At 45.1% G+C, this 14,489-nt stretch overlaps 1 protein-coding gene across 2 annotated transcripts in view; it reads left to right on the top strand.

The window, feature by feature from the left end:
* The window catches only part of DHX32 (DEAH-box helicase 32 (putative)), a 56,743-nt gene that overhangs the window by 11,324 nt on the left and 30,930 nt on the right, over nucleotides 1-14,489 (top strand). For both annotated transcript variants that reach the window (XM_044240716.1, XM_044240715.1), the window contains exon 2: nucleotides 8,350-8,857. In XM_044240716.1, coding sequence (XP_044096651.1) covers nucleotides 8,576-8,857 — 282 coding nt within the window. In that variant the 5' untranslated portion in view covers nucleotides 8,350-8,575. The remainder of the gene's footprint in view (nucleotides 1-8,349; nucleotides 8,858-14,489) is intronic.

Below are 14,489 nucleotides of genomic sequence, written 5' to 3'. Positions count from 1 at the left end.
CACTCTATAAAGGCTAATTGGCGGAATTACCATCATTACCATTATTGTTACCAGTTCAACTTTAGTAGCAGTAAGAACCGTGCTTCTCGACTTGCAATCTGCGGACCAGTTCCAGTCCACACACTGTTACTGGTTGGCAGTGAGATAAGGAGCTTGTGCCAGGATGTAGACTGTGGCTCTAATCATACTGTTAAACTGAGCTGACATTTTTAATAGCAAGACTTCTTCAATGAAGGAAGCAATGAGCTGATTTACATTCGGTGCAAGCTCTTTATGTTGCCACAAAAAAGCATTTTGAATGGAATTGGCATGGAATGTTGGACCAGTGATCCTGTTCTCTAAAAAATAATAGCCCTTTATCCTGAAGACCGTTATTATTCACTTGTAATGCCTCATTAACCTCTGTTCTAAACATTATAATTATGGGTTACAGGGATATTGTTTATTAGTTGAGCAAATATTTATTGGTCACATGGTCTGTGAAAAACCCTGTATCTCACTTTGTAGAAGTTGTAAAGATGGCTCGGAAATGTATCTTGACTTTAGGAAGCATGTGGTGAACGTAGAGCAAGAGGACAAAGTGAAAATCTGAATAAATGTGTTGAGTGCATGTAGCAAGTGTTTGCATTAGTCCCATAGTTTGGTTCCAAAAACTCCACGTAGACAGATGTCTCCTTTTTCTAAGCGGCTCCCATAAATGGCCAGAATTAATATTTTTTATTTTTCAGGACTTACACTGTCATAGTAGAGATCAGAGTTCACTCTATTGAGGGTAGCATTTCTCCTGGGAGATTGGAAAATCTGTGACACTAGGGAATAACTGAGTTTGGGGATACAAATGACAAAACTACAACTTTTTAATATTAGTATTTACAGAAGACTCATCCTTGGAGGTTTTTTTTTCTTTTTTAGATTACTAATTCTGTTTGAACCTGTGTATAAATATTTAATACTAAATAATTTACTGCCATGCAGAATATGAGGAGACATTAAATAGATACTAAAATATTTGTAAAGTTTCAATACAAATTACCGCTGATTCTTCAAGAAAAAAATTATTTGGTCAAATAATGTCAACCCAGTTTTGGGTGTCCTTTAAAAAGAATGATTTTTTTTTTTTTTTAAGGCAAGATATGTGTGTGTGTGTGTGTGTGTGTTCCCTTTTCTCCCAGAACACTTTCCCTAAAGAGTGGAGGTAAAAAGGGAAGGGCTGCGAATCAGATCATAGAACAGACTATTTTCACAGACCTATCAGAAAATTATTTAAAATACTCAAGTCAAGAAATGTTGTTTAGTTTTCATAAGTCTTAAGAATTTTTGTACATGAAAATGATTTTTTGCGCAGCTCGGTAAGCCAGCTCCGAACCCCACTACGCTTCATCCTGCTGTTTGCCCTGAAGTGTTACCAGCTCTCCTAAAACTTGTCTCACTAAGGACTTAAAGAACATTATAAGTTTTAGTATTAAAAAAATCCCATAACATATCAAATCTAATAGGAGAATTATAAAAAGAAGCCAAAAAGTAAAAAAATAAGAATTTTGGTCAGAAAATGACCGGGCACATTAGACCCATGGCATTTACAATAAAACACGGTCTCTTTTGCATACTGTCTTTGGTGATCTGGCCCTGTCCACCCTACGAGTTCGTCTGTACCAGAACCTTTCTCTCTCCTTTCATGTAGCAGCCACCTCTTCCTTCTTCTAGTTATTCGACCATGAGACTAAGTCCGCGTGTCATAGACGGTCTCTGTCCCACAACACCCCCCTCCCAAGTTTGGCCTCGTTGGACAGTACGCTCTGGGAGGACAGGACCCAGACCTGGCTGCTCGCTCTGTGGCACTGGCCCGTTCGCAAGGTAGCTACTTAGTGGGCGCTCAGGTCCTGGCTGGGTAAGTAAACGGAAGACCAGCAGTGTAGGCATGGAAGATGTTAGTCTCTAAAGTGGAAAATCCCCAAAGAACAGAAAGTGATTCAGTCATTAGCTCTGCAGCCTCTAATTACTGATTAAGCACCCACGATATTCGGGCTCAGACTGTGGCACATACCAAAGAGGGAATCGCTCCATTAACAGTCTAAGCAGAGACCAAAACCGTGGGGCGAGGATAATAGGTAAGACAGGTAGTTGAGGGGTTCCCTGGTATGAAAGGACATTGCTTTGTCTGTATCAGTTATGGAAGGTCGGCGGCCCGGGGCAAGCGTGGTCCGGGCCTCCCAAGAGATCTCAGGGCAGCTCTGGTGGTTTCTGCCCTGTAACTCTGCTGAAAGACAGGGTGAACTGTGGCTTGGGTGTCTTCTTCAAGGCCAACCAAGAACCTGTACAAATATTTCAGTTTGGGAATCTGGGAATTCCCCAGAAGTTCAGGCCAGAGCCTTTAGGAATAAAAGGAGTCTGTCCTCTTGTTCATGAAAGGGGACACAGAGTCACAGAAATCCCAAAGCTGAGTGACAGTAGGTCATCACAAGCATCTTGGTATGAAGTAAAAGACCAGGGAAAGGAGAAGAACTGAGTCCTAAGGAGTTTGAGAAAACCTCGACACTGACGCAGCGTAAGGCAGACTTGGAAAAGTTGAGTAAAAATCTCTTTGAACTGCCAGCATCATCCACTCAACAGAGATTTCCTGAATGCAGAGTAGGGGCCAGGCTCTGTTGTAGACAGCAGTGAGCAGAAGAGACACAAATCCCTGCCTCGTGGTGCTCGCCTTGTGGTGGAGGACACCAACGAGAAGCAAGGTCAAGAGGTAAAATATATACTTTGTCGGCCCATGGTGAGTGTCAATGGGAAAGAACAAAGCAGGAAAAGAGGCTGGGAAGTGGGTCTGGGTTGTGGGGGGGGTGGGTCAAAGTGTAGACAGGGTGGCCGATAAGCCCTCACTGGCTTGACTTTTTTTTTTTAAGATTTTTTTTTTTTTTTTTATTTGACAGAGAGAGACACAGCGGGAGAGGGAACACAAGCAGGGGGAGTGAGAGTTGGAGAAGCAGGCTTCAGCTGAGCAGGGAGCCTGATGTGGGGCTCGATCCCAGGACCTTGGGATCATGGCCTGAGCTGAAGGCAGATGCTTAACGACTGAGCCACCCCGACTGACATTTGATAAAAACCTTTAAGAGGAAAGGGAGCTAGCCATTGGGACACCTGAGGCAAGGACATTTCAGACAGAGGAGCAGGCGTGAAGTCCCCTGCTTGGGCGTCCAAGGAACACCCAGGGGACCACGCAGCTAGAAGCGTGAGGAGCAAGGGAGTGGCTGGAAATGAGGCCAGAGCCGTGCCAGGTCCAGAGCCTCCGAGCTTGCTGATCCTGTTAAGTGTTTGGGGTTTTCCCTGGAGTGCGATGAGATGAGAAGCCAGTAGAGACTTGTGAGCAGGGGACGCACAAGCTGACTAACAGGGTCACTGCGACTGGGTTGAGAAGAGACTATGGCTCCGAGTAAATCAGAAGGCCAGGCAGGAGGCTGCTGCCATGACCCAGGGGACCGGCTGCTCCCAGTGGTGCTCGGTGTATTTTGAAAGTAGAGCTGACCTCATCAATTCGTTTTCTGTTGCTCCTGTAATAAATCACCGCAGAGTGAGTGGTTATTTTTTCTTACAGTTGTGTAGGGTAGAAGTCCGTCCAGATCCCCACTGGGTTAAGATCGAAGATTGGCAGGCCTGTGTTCCTTTCCGGAGACTCGAGGAGAGAATCCATTTCCTTGTCTTTTCAGCTTTTAGAGGCCACCCACATCATTCCTTGGCTCACAGCCCTTCCTCCACCTTCAAAGCCAACAGCACTGCATCCCTGTGACTGTAACCGGGAACGGTTGTCTGATTTCAGGGCTCTTAAGATTAGGTTCGTCTCACCAGGAAAGTCTCCCTAGCTGGAGGGCTTTAACTTACTGACCTTTTAGGCCCTTTTGGCCTTCAAAGTACACATTCCCAGGTTCTGGGGATGAAGACATGCAGGTCTCTGTAGGCTGTTATTCTGCCTACTACCATTGAAGGATCAGATGTGGGATTTGAGGGCAAGAAAAAAAAATCAAGAATAATTTCAAATTTTTTGATCTGAGCAATTGAAGGAAGTCATTGACATGGGAGGACCAGGTTTGTGGCTTCAGGGTCAATATCAGGGGGTCAGTTTAGGACATGCTCAGTTTGAAATGCCTGTTGTATAGCCAAGTTGGACGTGATGAGTTAAACACAGGAGTAGAACACAGGAGACCAAGTTCAGGAGCGAGGTGGATAGCACACGCAGGTGGGAGCCCTCACGTGGATGGCATCAAGCCGTGACACCGCAGGAGACCACACAGGCCCCACTCCATCTCCACAGAGTCCTCACGTTGTGCATTTGAGAACTTGATAGGTGTGAAGAATGTATTTTTAGTAAACTGAACATGGAGAAAAATGCAGAAGAGGAACATTGAACAGCAAAACCTAATCCAGAGTTTCTCAGGACAAATTTCACGATCTTGGTTTACTTAACTCCTTGCAAACTTTACCTTTTCTGAGAACTGTGTTTCTAGAAGCAACTGCACCAGAACCGAGGATTGCCATGACTGAGGCATAGCTCCTCTTACATCAACTTCTGATTCTTTCCTGTTGAGGTAGTTTCGTGTTACATTTGGATCTGTATTGTTTTTCATGAATGCTTGTTTAAAAGTTGTGATAGACTCACTTCAAAGGGCAGTCCTTCACAAATTATGCAGTCTACAATTTATGTGTAAGAAAGCTTTGAAAAGGAGCAAATAACAGTCTTTCAGATCCTTGTAGAGGAATGTAGCTGATACTGCTAACAGAACAGTTTTTATTACATTTGGATTTGAGGGGCAGGTCACCTACCGTATTTGTTTTCCCTCACTGGTACTGCTAAGTTTGCCAAAGGCCAACCTTGGATCTCTTGTATGTATTTAATTACCTTTAAGAAAATCCTGATATGGGTCAAGCCAGTAGCCGAATAAATGCGGAAAGGCGTTGTCTATCATGAAAACTCCTCCGCTGCTCCCTCCAAATCTGGGTTTCAAACTACCAAGCAACAGAAGGTCCCTCTGAGTGGTGAACATAGATCGTCACAAACTTCATAGCGCTTGCTGGATTCAATAGAGAGCCCTTTGAGGGCTTAACCTTTGCAAATATTTCTGTCCAACAAGCTTAACTGGTTTCTAACATGCTGGGTAGGAAAGTGGGTCAGAAAAGCAGAGAAGGGCCCCACCAGGTAAGCACGCTGACCACAGGGTGCATGGGTATCGAATCCCTGCAGAAACGTGGGGCTTCAGGCCAGTCTGGCCTTTGATCCCTGGACACTTCCGGGAAGTCTGAGGACATCCTTCTGTTTGGGAAACTGACGTAATGATGACCCTGAGTCACGAAGAGAAAGTTAGATTGCTTCAGTAGGCAGAGGTCTGGTTATCTGTTGCTGCCAACACCAACACCCAGGAACGTAGTAGCTTCCAGAAGCCATGACCGTGAGTTCCCTTTCACGGTTCTCTGGGTTGACGGGGTGGCTGTGGGTGCTGCTTTCGCTGGGGGTTGTATTGGCTGGGCCTGTGGTCATCTGGAGACTTGACCTGGCTATGACCATCTTCCGTGGCTTACTCACGTGGCATGTGTGTGCTTTCTGCCAGTGGAAGCCCGGCTTAGGTCTCTTCCTGGTGACCTCTCCATGTGGCTTGGGCGTTTCCCAGAATGTGTCAGCTGGCTTCAAGAGGGAGTGTTTCAGGCATGTGGATCCCTTAGAAGTGGTTCATCGTCACTTCACTGCATTCTTTTGATGGTAGTGATTCACGGGGCCAGCTCAGCAAAGGGGAGAGGAAGTAGACTCCACCTCTCAGGGGAGCAGTGGCAGAGCACTGGCCGCCATCTTTAATCCAGCAGAATGGAGAAGTAGGTGATGGAGCTGTACTTTGTAGGTGTGGTGAGGGGGCTGGGGGACCCTTCCATCTCTGGAAAGATGACTGCTAAGAAAACTCAAGTCTTTCTTGATGGTTCAAAGTAGTCGATACTTAATAAATAAGGTTTTACTTTAATTACAAGATTATTGACCTTCAGGGAGTATCATAAAACTAAAAGAAACATTGCAAGGATGTTTATTTGGTAAAAATAGTAACTGTGTTTTTTTAGGTAAAATGGTTCAGAAATAGTACCTAGGACAAGCATTGATCATAATAACAACAATTTATATGTAGAATGAGAACCTCTAGAAGGGATTCTAATCAGAATAAAGGAAAAATTGAATGTAAAACCAAACGTTAACTTCTCTTAAGCAGTGGAATTTTCTGATTCTTAGATACTGTCTTAGAGTCACCTTGTTCTGTGATCCCAAGCCAGAGTGTTCCTTTGGAGCTGCTCTGTAGAGCTGGTCTCATCCGCAGGAACAACAGAGAGCTGTGACGTTAGTCCGTATTACATTTGTGTTGTTACACCACTCTAATTTTGAAACAACTTTCAGAATGAATTTTGAAGAACTCTCCCTTTGAGGTGTTACACATCCTTTCTTCCACCCCTCTGGTTATTAATTTCTCCCATTTTTGGCCTGTTTGTGTGTGAGTTTGTAAAGTCTTGGTCCTGACCTAAGAGTATCCTTAATGTGTGTTATTAACCGAAGCCCTGAGGAGGCACCCAGCCATTGTTTCCTGAGTGTTTCAGTGTTTCCCTGGAGCCTGGCTTGAATAGTGAAGAAGCCTTTTTTTTTTTTTTAATATTTTATTTATTTGTCAGAGAGAGAGAGAGAGAGGGCGAGAGCGAGGACAGGCAGGCAGAGGCAGAAGCAGGCTCCCTGTAGAGAAAGGAGCCCTATGTGGCACTCAATCCCAGGACACTAGGATCATGACCTGAGCTGAAGGCAGCCACTTAACTGAGCCACCCAGGCGTCCCGAAGAAGCCTTTTTTATTACCTGGGTGAGGAGCTAGCCCTGGGAGCCCACTAACCATCTAAAGCAATAGTTGTGGTAAACGAGGTCCTGTAAAAAGAGTAATTTGACAATATCATGAGTTACAAATTACGGTTTGCTCTTTTTTTCCTTGAGTTTCTCTGTATTTTTAGTTTTGACCTGGCTAATGTGAAAAGGGGTTTATTTCCAGCAATATTGATTGGATTTTAAAAAAATCACTCAGGAAGGGCACCTGGGTGGCTCAGTGGGTTAAAGCCTCTGCCTTTGACTCGGGTCATGATCCTAGGGTCCTGGGATCGAGCCCCGCATCAGGCTCTCTGCTCGGCAGGGAGCCTGCTTCCTCCTCTCTCTCTGCCTGCCTGTCTGCCTACAGATCTCTGTCTGTCAAATAAATAAATAAAATCTTTTTAATAAATAAATAAATATTTTCAGGGCACCTGGGTGGTTCAGTCAATTAAGCTTCTGCCTTCAATTCAGGTCATGATCTTGGGGTCCTGGAATCGAGTCCCATGTTGGGCTCCCTGCTCAGCGGGGAGTCTGTTTCTCCCTCTCCTTCTGCCCCCTCCTTTCAACTCATTCTCTTTCTCTCTCATGTAAATAGATAAATGAAATCTTTAAAAAAAAAAAATGTTTTCTTCTACTGCCACTTGAATCAGGTATTTTGGGATCAAGGTCCTAGAATCTCAAGAAATATGCTTGAGGCTTCTGCTTGATTAAACAAAGACCTTATATTGGGCGCCTGGGTGGCGCAGTGGGTTAAAGCCTCTGCCTTCGGCTCAGGTCATGATCCCAGGGTCCTGGGGTCAAGTCCCCCATCGGGTTCTCTGCTCAGCAGGGAGCCTGCTTCCTCCTCTCTCTCTCTCTCTCTGCCTGCCTCTCTACTTGTGATCTGTCTGTCAAATAAATAAATAAAATATTAAAAAAAAAAAAAAGACCTTATAACTCAAAGCTAGCTATAGCCTCAGAGGGAAGAGGTAAGTAAGTAAATCCACTTCCCTCGCCTGTCACTGTGGACTGGCATAAGCAAATCTAAATGAAGTTTTAAAAAATACTCTCCTTTAAGCTAGAGGATTTCTTAATTAAAACAAAATAGACTGTCTTGTAAGCAGTGTTAGGGCAGGATGCGCTGGGTCCTCACCGTGTGCCCCAGTAACAGGATCCAGCGTCTCTCATAGTGGGGCTAGAGACCACCTGCCAGAGCCGCACAGCCGCCACCTCCCCGGCTCGCTGTCGGGGCCTGTGCTGGAGGTCAGGCCTAGAGCACCAGGTGCGGTGTGCAGCCGTGCCCACGCCGGCCAGGAGAAGGCGGCAGCTGATTGCACTTGAAGAGCTAGCCTGGCTTCTCAGAGACGAAGCGGAAAGCACAGACCGTAACCAGTTTGCAGGAAGGAAAAAAAAAAACAAAACCAGTGAACGCTTTCGTTTTGAATGCCTGTGCTTTTGCTTTTGGACGTCTTGTTTGGGTACCTGATTTTTTTTGTTTGTGTGTTTGCAGGGCGGTGTAGGGACCGTCACTGAACGTGCAGAAGAGCGTGTGCGGGCACCGTAGGTGACACAGCAGAGAGGCCCGGGTGCCGATGCGGGGAGCCCAGCTGGCTGAGACTCTGCCCTGAGGTCTGGGCGATCGGGACGTCCCAGACTCTCGGCCCGGGTCGCGGCGCGCTGCTGTCGGAGCCCAGCGCCCGGAGGATGCCGGCTGCCTAAGCGCGCCCTCGGACAAGATGGAAGAGGCAGACCTGGAGTGCCCGGACTCCGCCTCAGAGAAACGCTATTTCCCCGAGTCCCTCGACTCCAGTGATGGGGATGAGGAGGGGATTTTGGCTTGTGAGGATTTGGAACTCAACCCTTTCGATGGATTGCCATATTCATCCCGTTATTACAAACTTCTAAAAGAGAGGGAAGATCTTCCAATATGGAAAGAAAAATACTCCTTTATGGAGAATCTGCTTCAGAATCAAATCGTGATCGTTTCAGGAGATGCTAAGTGTGGCAAGAGCTCTCAGGTGAGTAGCCGTGGGGAAACACCATTTGCTTGAGGCGTTGTACTTTTTCCTTACTTAAGTCCAATGTCGGAGCATAGCGTTCCGTTTTAATAATCTTATCTAAACCAAAAAAACAAAAGAGAGTGTTAACAATTCAAGCACAACAGTTAAATTGCCTGGTTTTATTTATTAGCTGATGACAGTTAATTACACCCGTGTGGATATCGTGTTTAGTGTACCAGTACATTTTCTCTAGACTAGTAGATAAAAACGCATTCAAATTATTTCATGGCTCATATTCCATTTGAAAAGATGCGATAGTTGTTATTTGCCTGCCACAGATTGGGGCAGATTCATGTTTATGTGCCCAGCAGTCTGACAGTGGAGGTGTTTGGTCATGCGTGCTTCTTGGTGAAGCTGGGTAAATTACAGAAATTCAACAGCACAGAAAATTTTTATTTTCCAGACTATAAGAAATAAGTGAGTGGGCAAATATCATCCTGGCCCAAGGTCCTACACTTTGGGGTCCGGCATGGAGGATAGAATGAGGGTCGATAGTTAATGAAAACATATGGTCCAGGCTGTTCTGACACCTGAACTTCTAGATTTGATTTTAATAGTATCTATATTTTGCTTTTAAATTCCAACACAAGCAGTATTTTGATTACAAAATTCATGTATGAATTCTTGGGATGTAAGAATTAGAATAGACCATAACGATACTCTGACAGAACGCCTTCATTTCTCAGATGATGAAACTGGCCCAGAGGGATTTGATAATTTGTCTAATGTCACACAACTTCCTGAGCTGCCAGTACAAGAATACTTTCTACTGTGCATTGCCACTTTTCAGGTTGTTTGTTACCTCTGAGGCTTACTTGTTCTAGCTTGAAGAGAGGAGAGATGGACAATAGGTGGTTTTTCTTTAACTTAGAGATGCCCATGTGCAGTGTTTGCTATGAATTGTAATTGTTGCAGTGAGTTACTGTTACAACTTATGCTTTTGGTTTCTCAGCAAGAAGCTACTGTTGAAAACTGAATGGGTATAACATTCCTTCCTTTCTGTGGACAAACAGCAAGTTAAAACATTATTTGAAATTGTTACTTTAATGCAGACTTAGGAAAAGTTGCAAAAGTAGGACAAAGATTTTCCATATGTTTTCCAGCCAACTTTCTTAAACGTTAATATTTTATATGTGCTTTATTGTTCTCTCTTTCCACGCAAAGACATACAGACGTGCACAGTGTTTATCGTGAATCCTTTAAAAGTTAATGATACAATGCCCTTTGCCTCCAAATACTTAATATTTACTAAAAACAGGGCACAGCCACACTGTAATTATCAAAGTCAGGAATGTAGAATTGACATTTCCTGATTACCTAATGTACAGATATTCAATTTCATACACTTTTCCTACTAATGTCCTTTATAATACAAGTATTTTTCTGGTCTAGAACCCAATCCAAATTACATTGTGTGTAATTGCCACTTCTCTTTCCTCACCTCTCATCTGAAACAGCTGCTGTTTTTTTCTTGTCCTTCATGACCTTGACACTTCGGAAGAGTACTGCTAGGTGTTTTGTACAACATCCCTCGGTTTGAGCCTGTCTGACGTTTCCTTAGGATTAGATTCCAGTTAACGCATTTGTGGCAGGAAGACCGCGCAGGTGCTGTGGTGTCCTCCTCCGTGCCACCTGTCAGGAGGCCTAACAAGATTTCTGCCCTGATGTTAATTATATTTGATAACTTGGTAAGGTTCTCATACCCGCTGCCTACTTGAAGAAATAAGACACTATTTTTCTCAGAGGCTGTCTGTGTGTCCCTTCCCCATACTCTACCCTCTTTCCTCCACAGAGTAACTTGTATTAATCATTTCTTGCTTTTCTTTATAGCTTTACCATGTGTTTTGGTTAAAAACGCTGTTATTTTAGTTAGCCAGTTTTTTGCTATTAAATGAACATATTGTGTTCTTCTGAGACCAGCTTGTCTTGCACAGGTGTTACTAACAGTCAGACATAATAGTGACGCTCTAACTTGGGGCTCACCTGGGGGCCTTCCAAAACCCACTTGCTGCCCCCCCAACCCTGCCTCAGTTTTTAATCCAATAGGTGGGGAGAGGAGGGCTCACCAGGGTAACAGACCCACGGGTGATGCTAATGGTGGTGGTCTGGAAACCATGGATGAGCCTGATGCTTTGCAGCTGGGCTTCCTTTGTTTTTCCTTTTTATGGCGTCCCATTGTGTGAATATAGGTTATATATCCGTTCGCTTGGGGATGGGCCCTTGGGTTGCTTCCAGGGTTTGGCTGTTCCAACAGTGCTGTGATGAGCATTTTGGGTTGTCGTTTCTTTTTTTTAAGTGGGCTCCATGCGCAGCCTTGGGCCCAAAGCCAGGCTTGAGCTCACAACCCTGAGATCAAGACCGGAGCTGAAATTAAGACTCGGATGCTTAACCGACAGAGCTGCCCGGGTGCCCCATGATGAGCACTTTTGTATAAGTCTTCTGTTGAATCTTTTCAAGAGTTTTTAAACAATGGAATAAAAAAAAAATCAGTGTTTCACTTTTAAAAACATACAAAAAGATACGGAGAGGTACTTCGAGACTGTAAAGTGTGCTTCTCAGCATGCGTTTGCCTACTAGTTTTAGCATCCTTAGATCATTCTTTGACATGATTACGCTGGGGGTAACCAAACTGGTGATTTTCCTAATTCTGACGTTCCTTTTACATTTAATATTTGGAATTCTTCTGAAAAACCAAACTTCCTCTTTGTTATTTACCTGTTCATTTATTTCAATGTGGGCTCATGCATTCTTTCTTTATTCTATGGATTATATTCCATTACTAAACCCATTTGTTTTGTTGCTCAAATTGTCCCTGATGTGGCCTGTGGGCACCCGTTCAGGATGATTCCGTGTCCTTCCGACGTGTCCCGTGGTTCCTGAGCTCGTCTTTGCTCTTTCCCCGTAAGACCTTAGAGGCTCTACCTGTGTCTCTGTTCCAGTCTTAGAAATAGCCATTTTTCTCAAGGTGGAGAATTGTACTTAGAAACCAAGATGGGGACACAAAGTGGCATTACCATTGGCTTGTTGTTGCTTCCAGGCCTTTCAGTTAACATAGCAGGGAAGTAAATATTGGGGGGAGGGAGTACAGCTACCCCCACCAGCCACCTCTAACTCTGCTTCTCTGGCTCTGGCTCCTTTTTGTTTCTCTTTCTTATGTATTTCTTTCTCTCTCTTTTTCTCTCTGTGTATATATATATATGTTTGTTTATTTGTTTTTATTTTTCTGTATCTTAAAAACCACAAATTCATGCTGATGCCTCTGGTTCCAGTTCCACAGGAATGAACCACAGGGTTCATTCTTTGGGCCCGTTTCCCATGTGTAACTCCCTTCTCTAACTGTGGGAAACCTGCCACTCATTATTCTCAGTGGCTTGACTTGTTCAGTCTTAGAATACATGCTCATCATGTAGTTTCAGAATTGCTAACCCACGCTTTTGGTTAAAAAAAAAAAATAACGTGTTTCCTGAGTTTTCTTTTAGAACTTGTGATCTTTTAGGGCAAGAATTATCATACATTTATAATAGGTTATAACTGGCAGTGCTTTCTCCTGTCATCTTTGACTTCTCAACCATTTTCACAAATAATGCTTGTTTTCTGTTAGTTGGGAAGTCAGTGTGTATCAACAGGGTGGCAGAAATCAAAATAGTCCTCAAATGATGGGAAAATGGGCCAGTTCTAAACTAATTTAAATATTGGGAGTGTTGGTTGTTTTCTCAATTCTGGAAACAACCTGGTTATTTTTTAGAGCTTCCAGGACTGTCTTGTTCCTCAGAGTTCAAGCCTTTCAAACAAAAGTTCATCTTTAGACCCAAGCCTTCTAAAGAGGACCACAGACATTTCATAGGATCCTAAAAATTTAATCTCTCTTTGGTCCAGCTGGCATTTTGCGCCTGCCCTGGGGAAAATAGGACAACCTTTCATATATTTATAGAGGCTTTTCCTATTGCCTTTTCGGGGGCAGCTTTATTTAAAAAAAAAAAAAAAAAAGCCTGAAAGAGAATGAAATATTTTTAAAGCTGTCTGTTTTATTTGCTTCTCCTTCTCTAGCTTTTGTCTGGAAATTTCCCATGAGACAGATGGGTTAGGGAGATGGCTAAGCGCGCTGCACTTGAGATCACACCTAAAGTAAGAAGCTGTACGGTTTAGAACATCTGCACCCTGTTAACTGAGTAAAGTGCCGACCATGTTTCCTGCTGCTAGATTCTACCTGTGTTCACTCCGTGTCAAGATACATACAAATTAAGATAGCCCGGGCCGTGGGGCATGAAATTCAGAAGGGGCCCCACTCCTCCGTAATGTAGCCTGACCTAGGACTTCACCTGGGGGGGCCTCGGGAGCGTGCTCAGGCACAGGCACTTTGCAGGGAGTCAGACCTTTGGGTGAATCGGGTCGTGAAAGTTCCTTTCAACCTCTGGATTCTGTGATTCTGGCACTGGAATAGGAGTGAGAGTCCAGAGCCTCGGCACGGGCTGCAGCCCCCGTGGTTCTAGAAGCAGAAGAGGAGCCAGGCTGGCACGGACAGAGGAGTGATGGGAAACGAGGGCTGGGGGGCTTTGGGACTCGGACGTGTTAACAGGCGTAGCCTCGTGTCTCAGAGATGACTTTGTCTCGCTTCGCTTGTGCACCTGTCCACTCAGTGAGCTGAGACCGTCAGTGGCGGTGGTGCAAGGACAGGGAGTGCTACACGGGTGTAACTCGCGTGGCTGTCCCTGGCCCCAGGGGCAGCCGAGGGCCCGCACACGGACCCCGCCGCCACGGCTGCTCTCCCGGATCGGGGCCCCCCGAGAGCCCCGGGCCCCCGCGCTCTCAGGCCCAACCCCCGGCCTCTGGGCCCGTTGCCCGGAGAATGGAGCACCTTTGCTTCACTTTGAATTCGTACAACGTGTAGAACTCTAGCCCCTAATTAAAGTGGATGAAGCCTTGATAGAGATCAGATTCTGGTTCCTCAGAGGACTCCTCTTGCAGCCTCTCAGGCCGCAGGTGGGCCAGCGTCCTGGCAATGCGCGGTCCGGCAGCAGACGAGAGCCGGCGCCGCACGGTCTGGCTGTGCAATCTCACACCGATTGCCTTGCACACCCCGGAGGCAGCCGAGCTGGGCTTTGGGACAGCAGAGTAGCGTGCTGCAGGCTTTAACACACCGGGCACTACACACAGTCCAGGAAATGGCATTTAAAAAATGGGTTGAGGGACGAGCGCCTGGGTGGCTCAGTCAGTTAAGTGTCTGCCTTTGGCCCAGGTCATGACCTCAGGGTCTTGGGATCGAGCTCCCGTCAGGCTCGCTGCTCAGCGAAGAGCCACTTCTCCCCCTCCTTCTGCCTGGCCCCCCACTCATGCTCACTCGTTCACTCTCTCAAATAAATAAATAAAATCATTTTTTAAAAAAAGAAAAGAATGGGTCGAAAGAGTTTGAAACAATTGTAAGTTGAGTTCCAAATGAAAATATTTGCAGTTGTGATTTCTAGGAGGGAGAGTTTCTAGACCAAACGCACAAATTCGGGGTTGTCTGTTGCCCAGACTCCCAGATAAATATGTAAGTAGGTTTATTTTTCTCCTGTGTCAAAAGAGCAGTTTCTGCTCTTCCCTAAGCAGC

The sequence above is a fragment of the Neovison vison genome, chromosome 2, assembly GCF_020171115.1.
Source record: "Neovison vison isolate M4711 chromosome 2, ASM_NN_V1, whole genome shotgun sequence".
In the NCBI taxonomy this organism is placed as follows: domain Eukaryota; kingdom Metazoa; phylum Chordata; class Mammalia; order Carnivora; family Mustelidae; genus Neogale; species Neogale vison.
The sequence above is the reverse complement of the archived record's forward strand: the minus strand, read 5'-3'. Positions and strand labels throughout refer to the sequence as shown.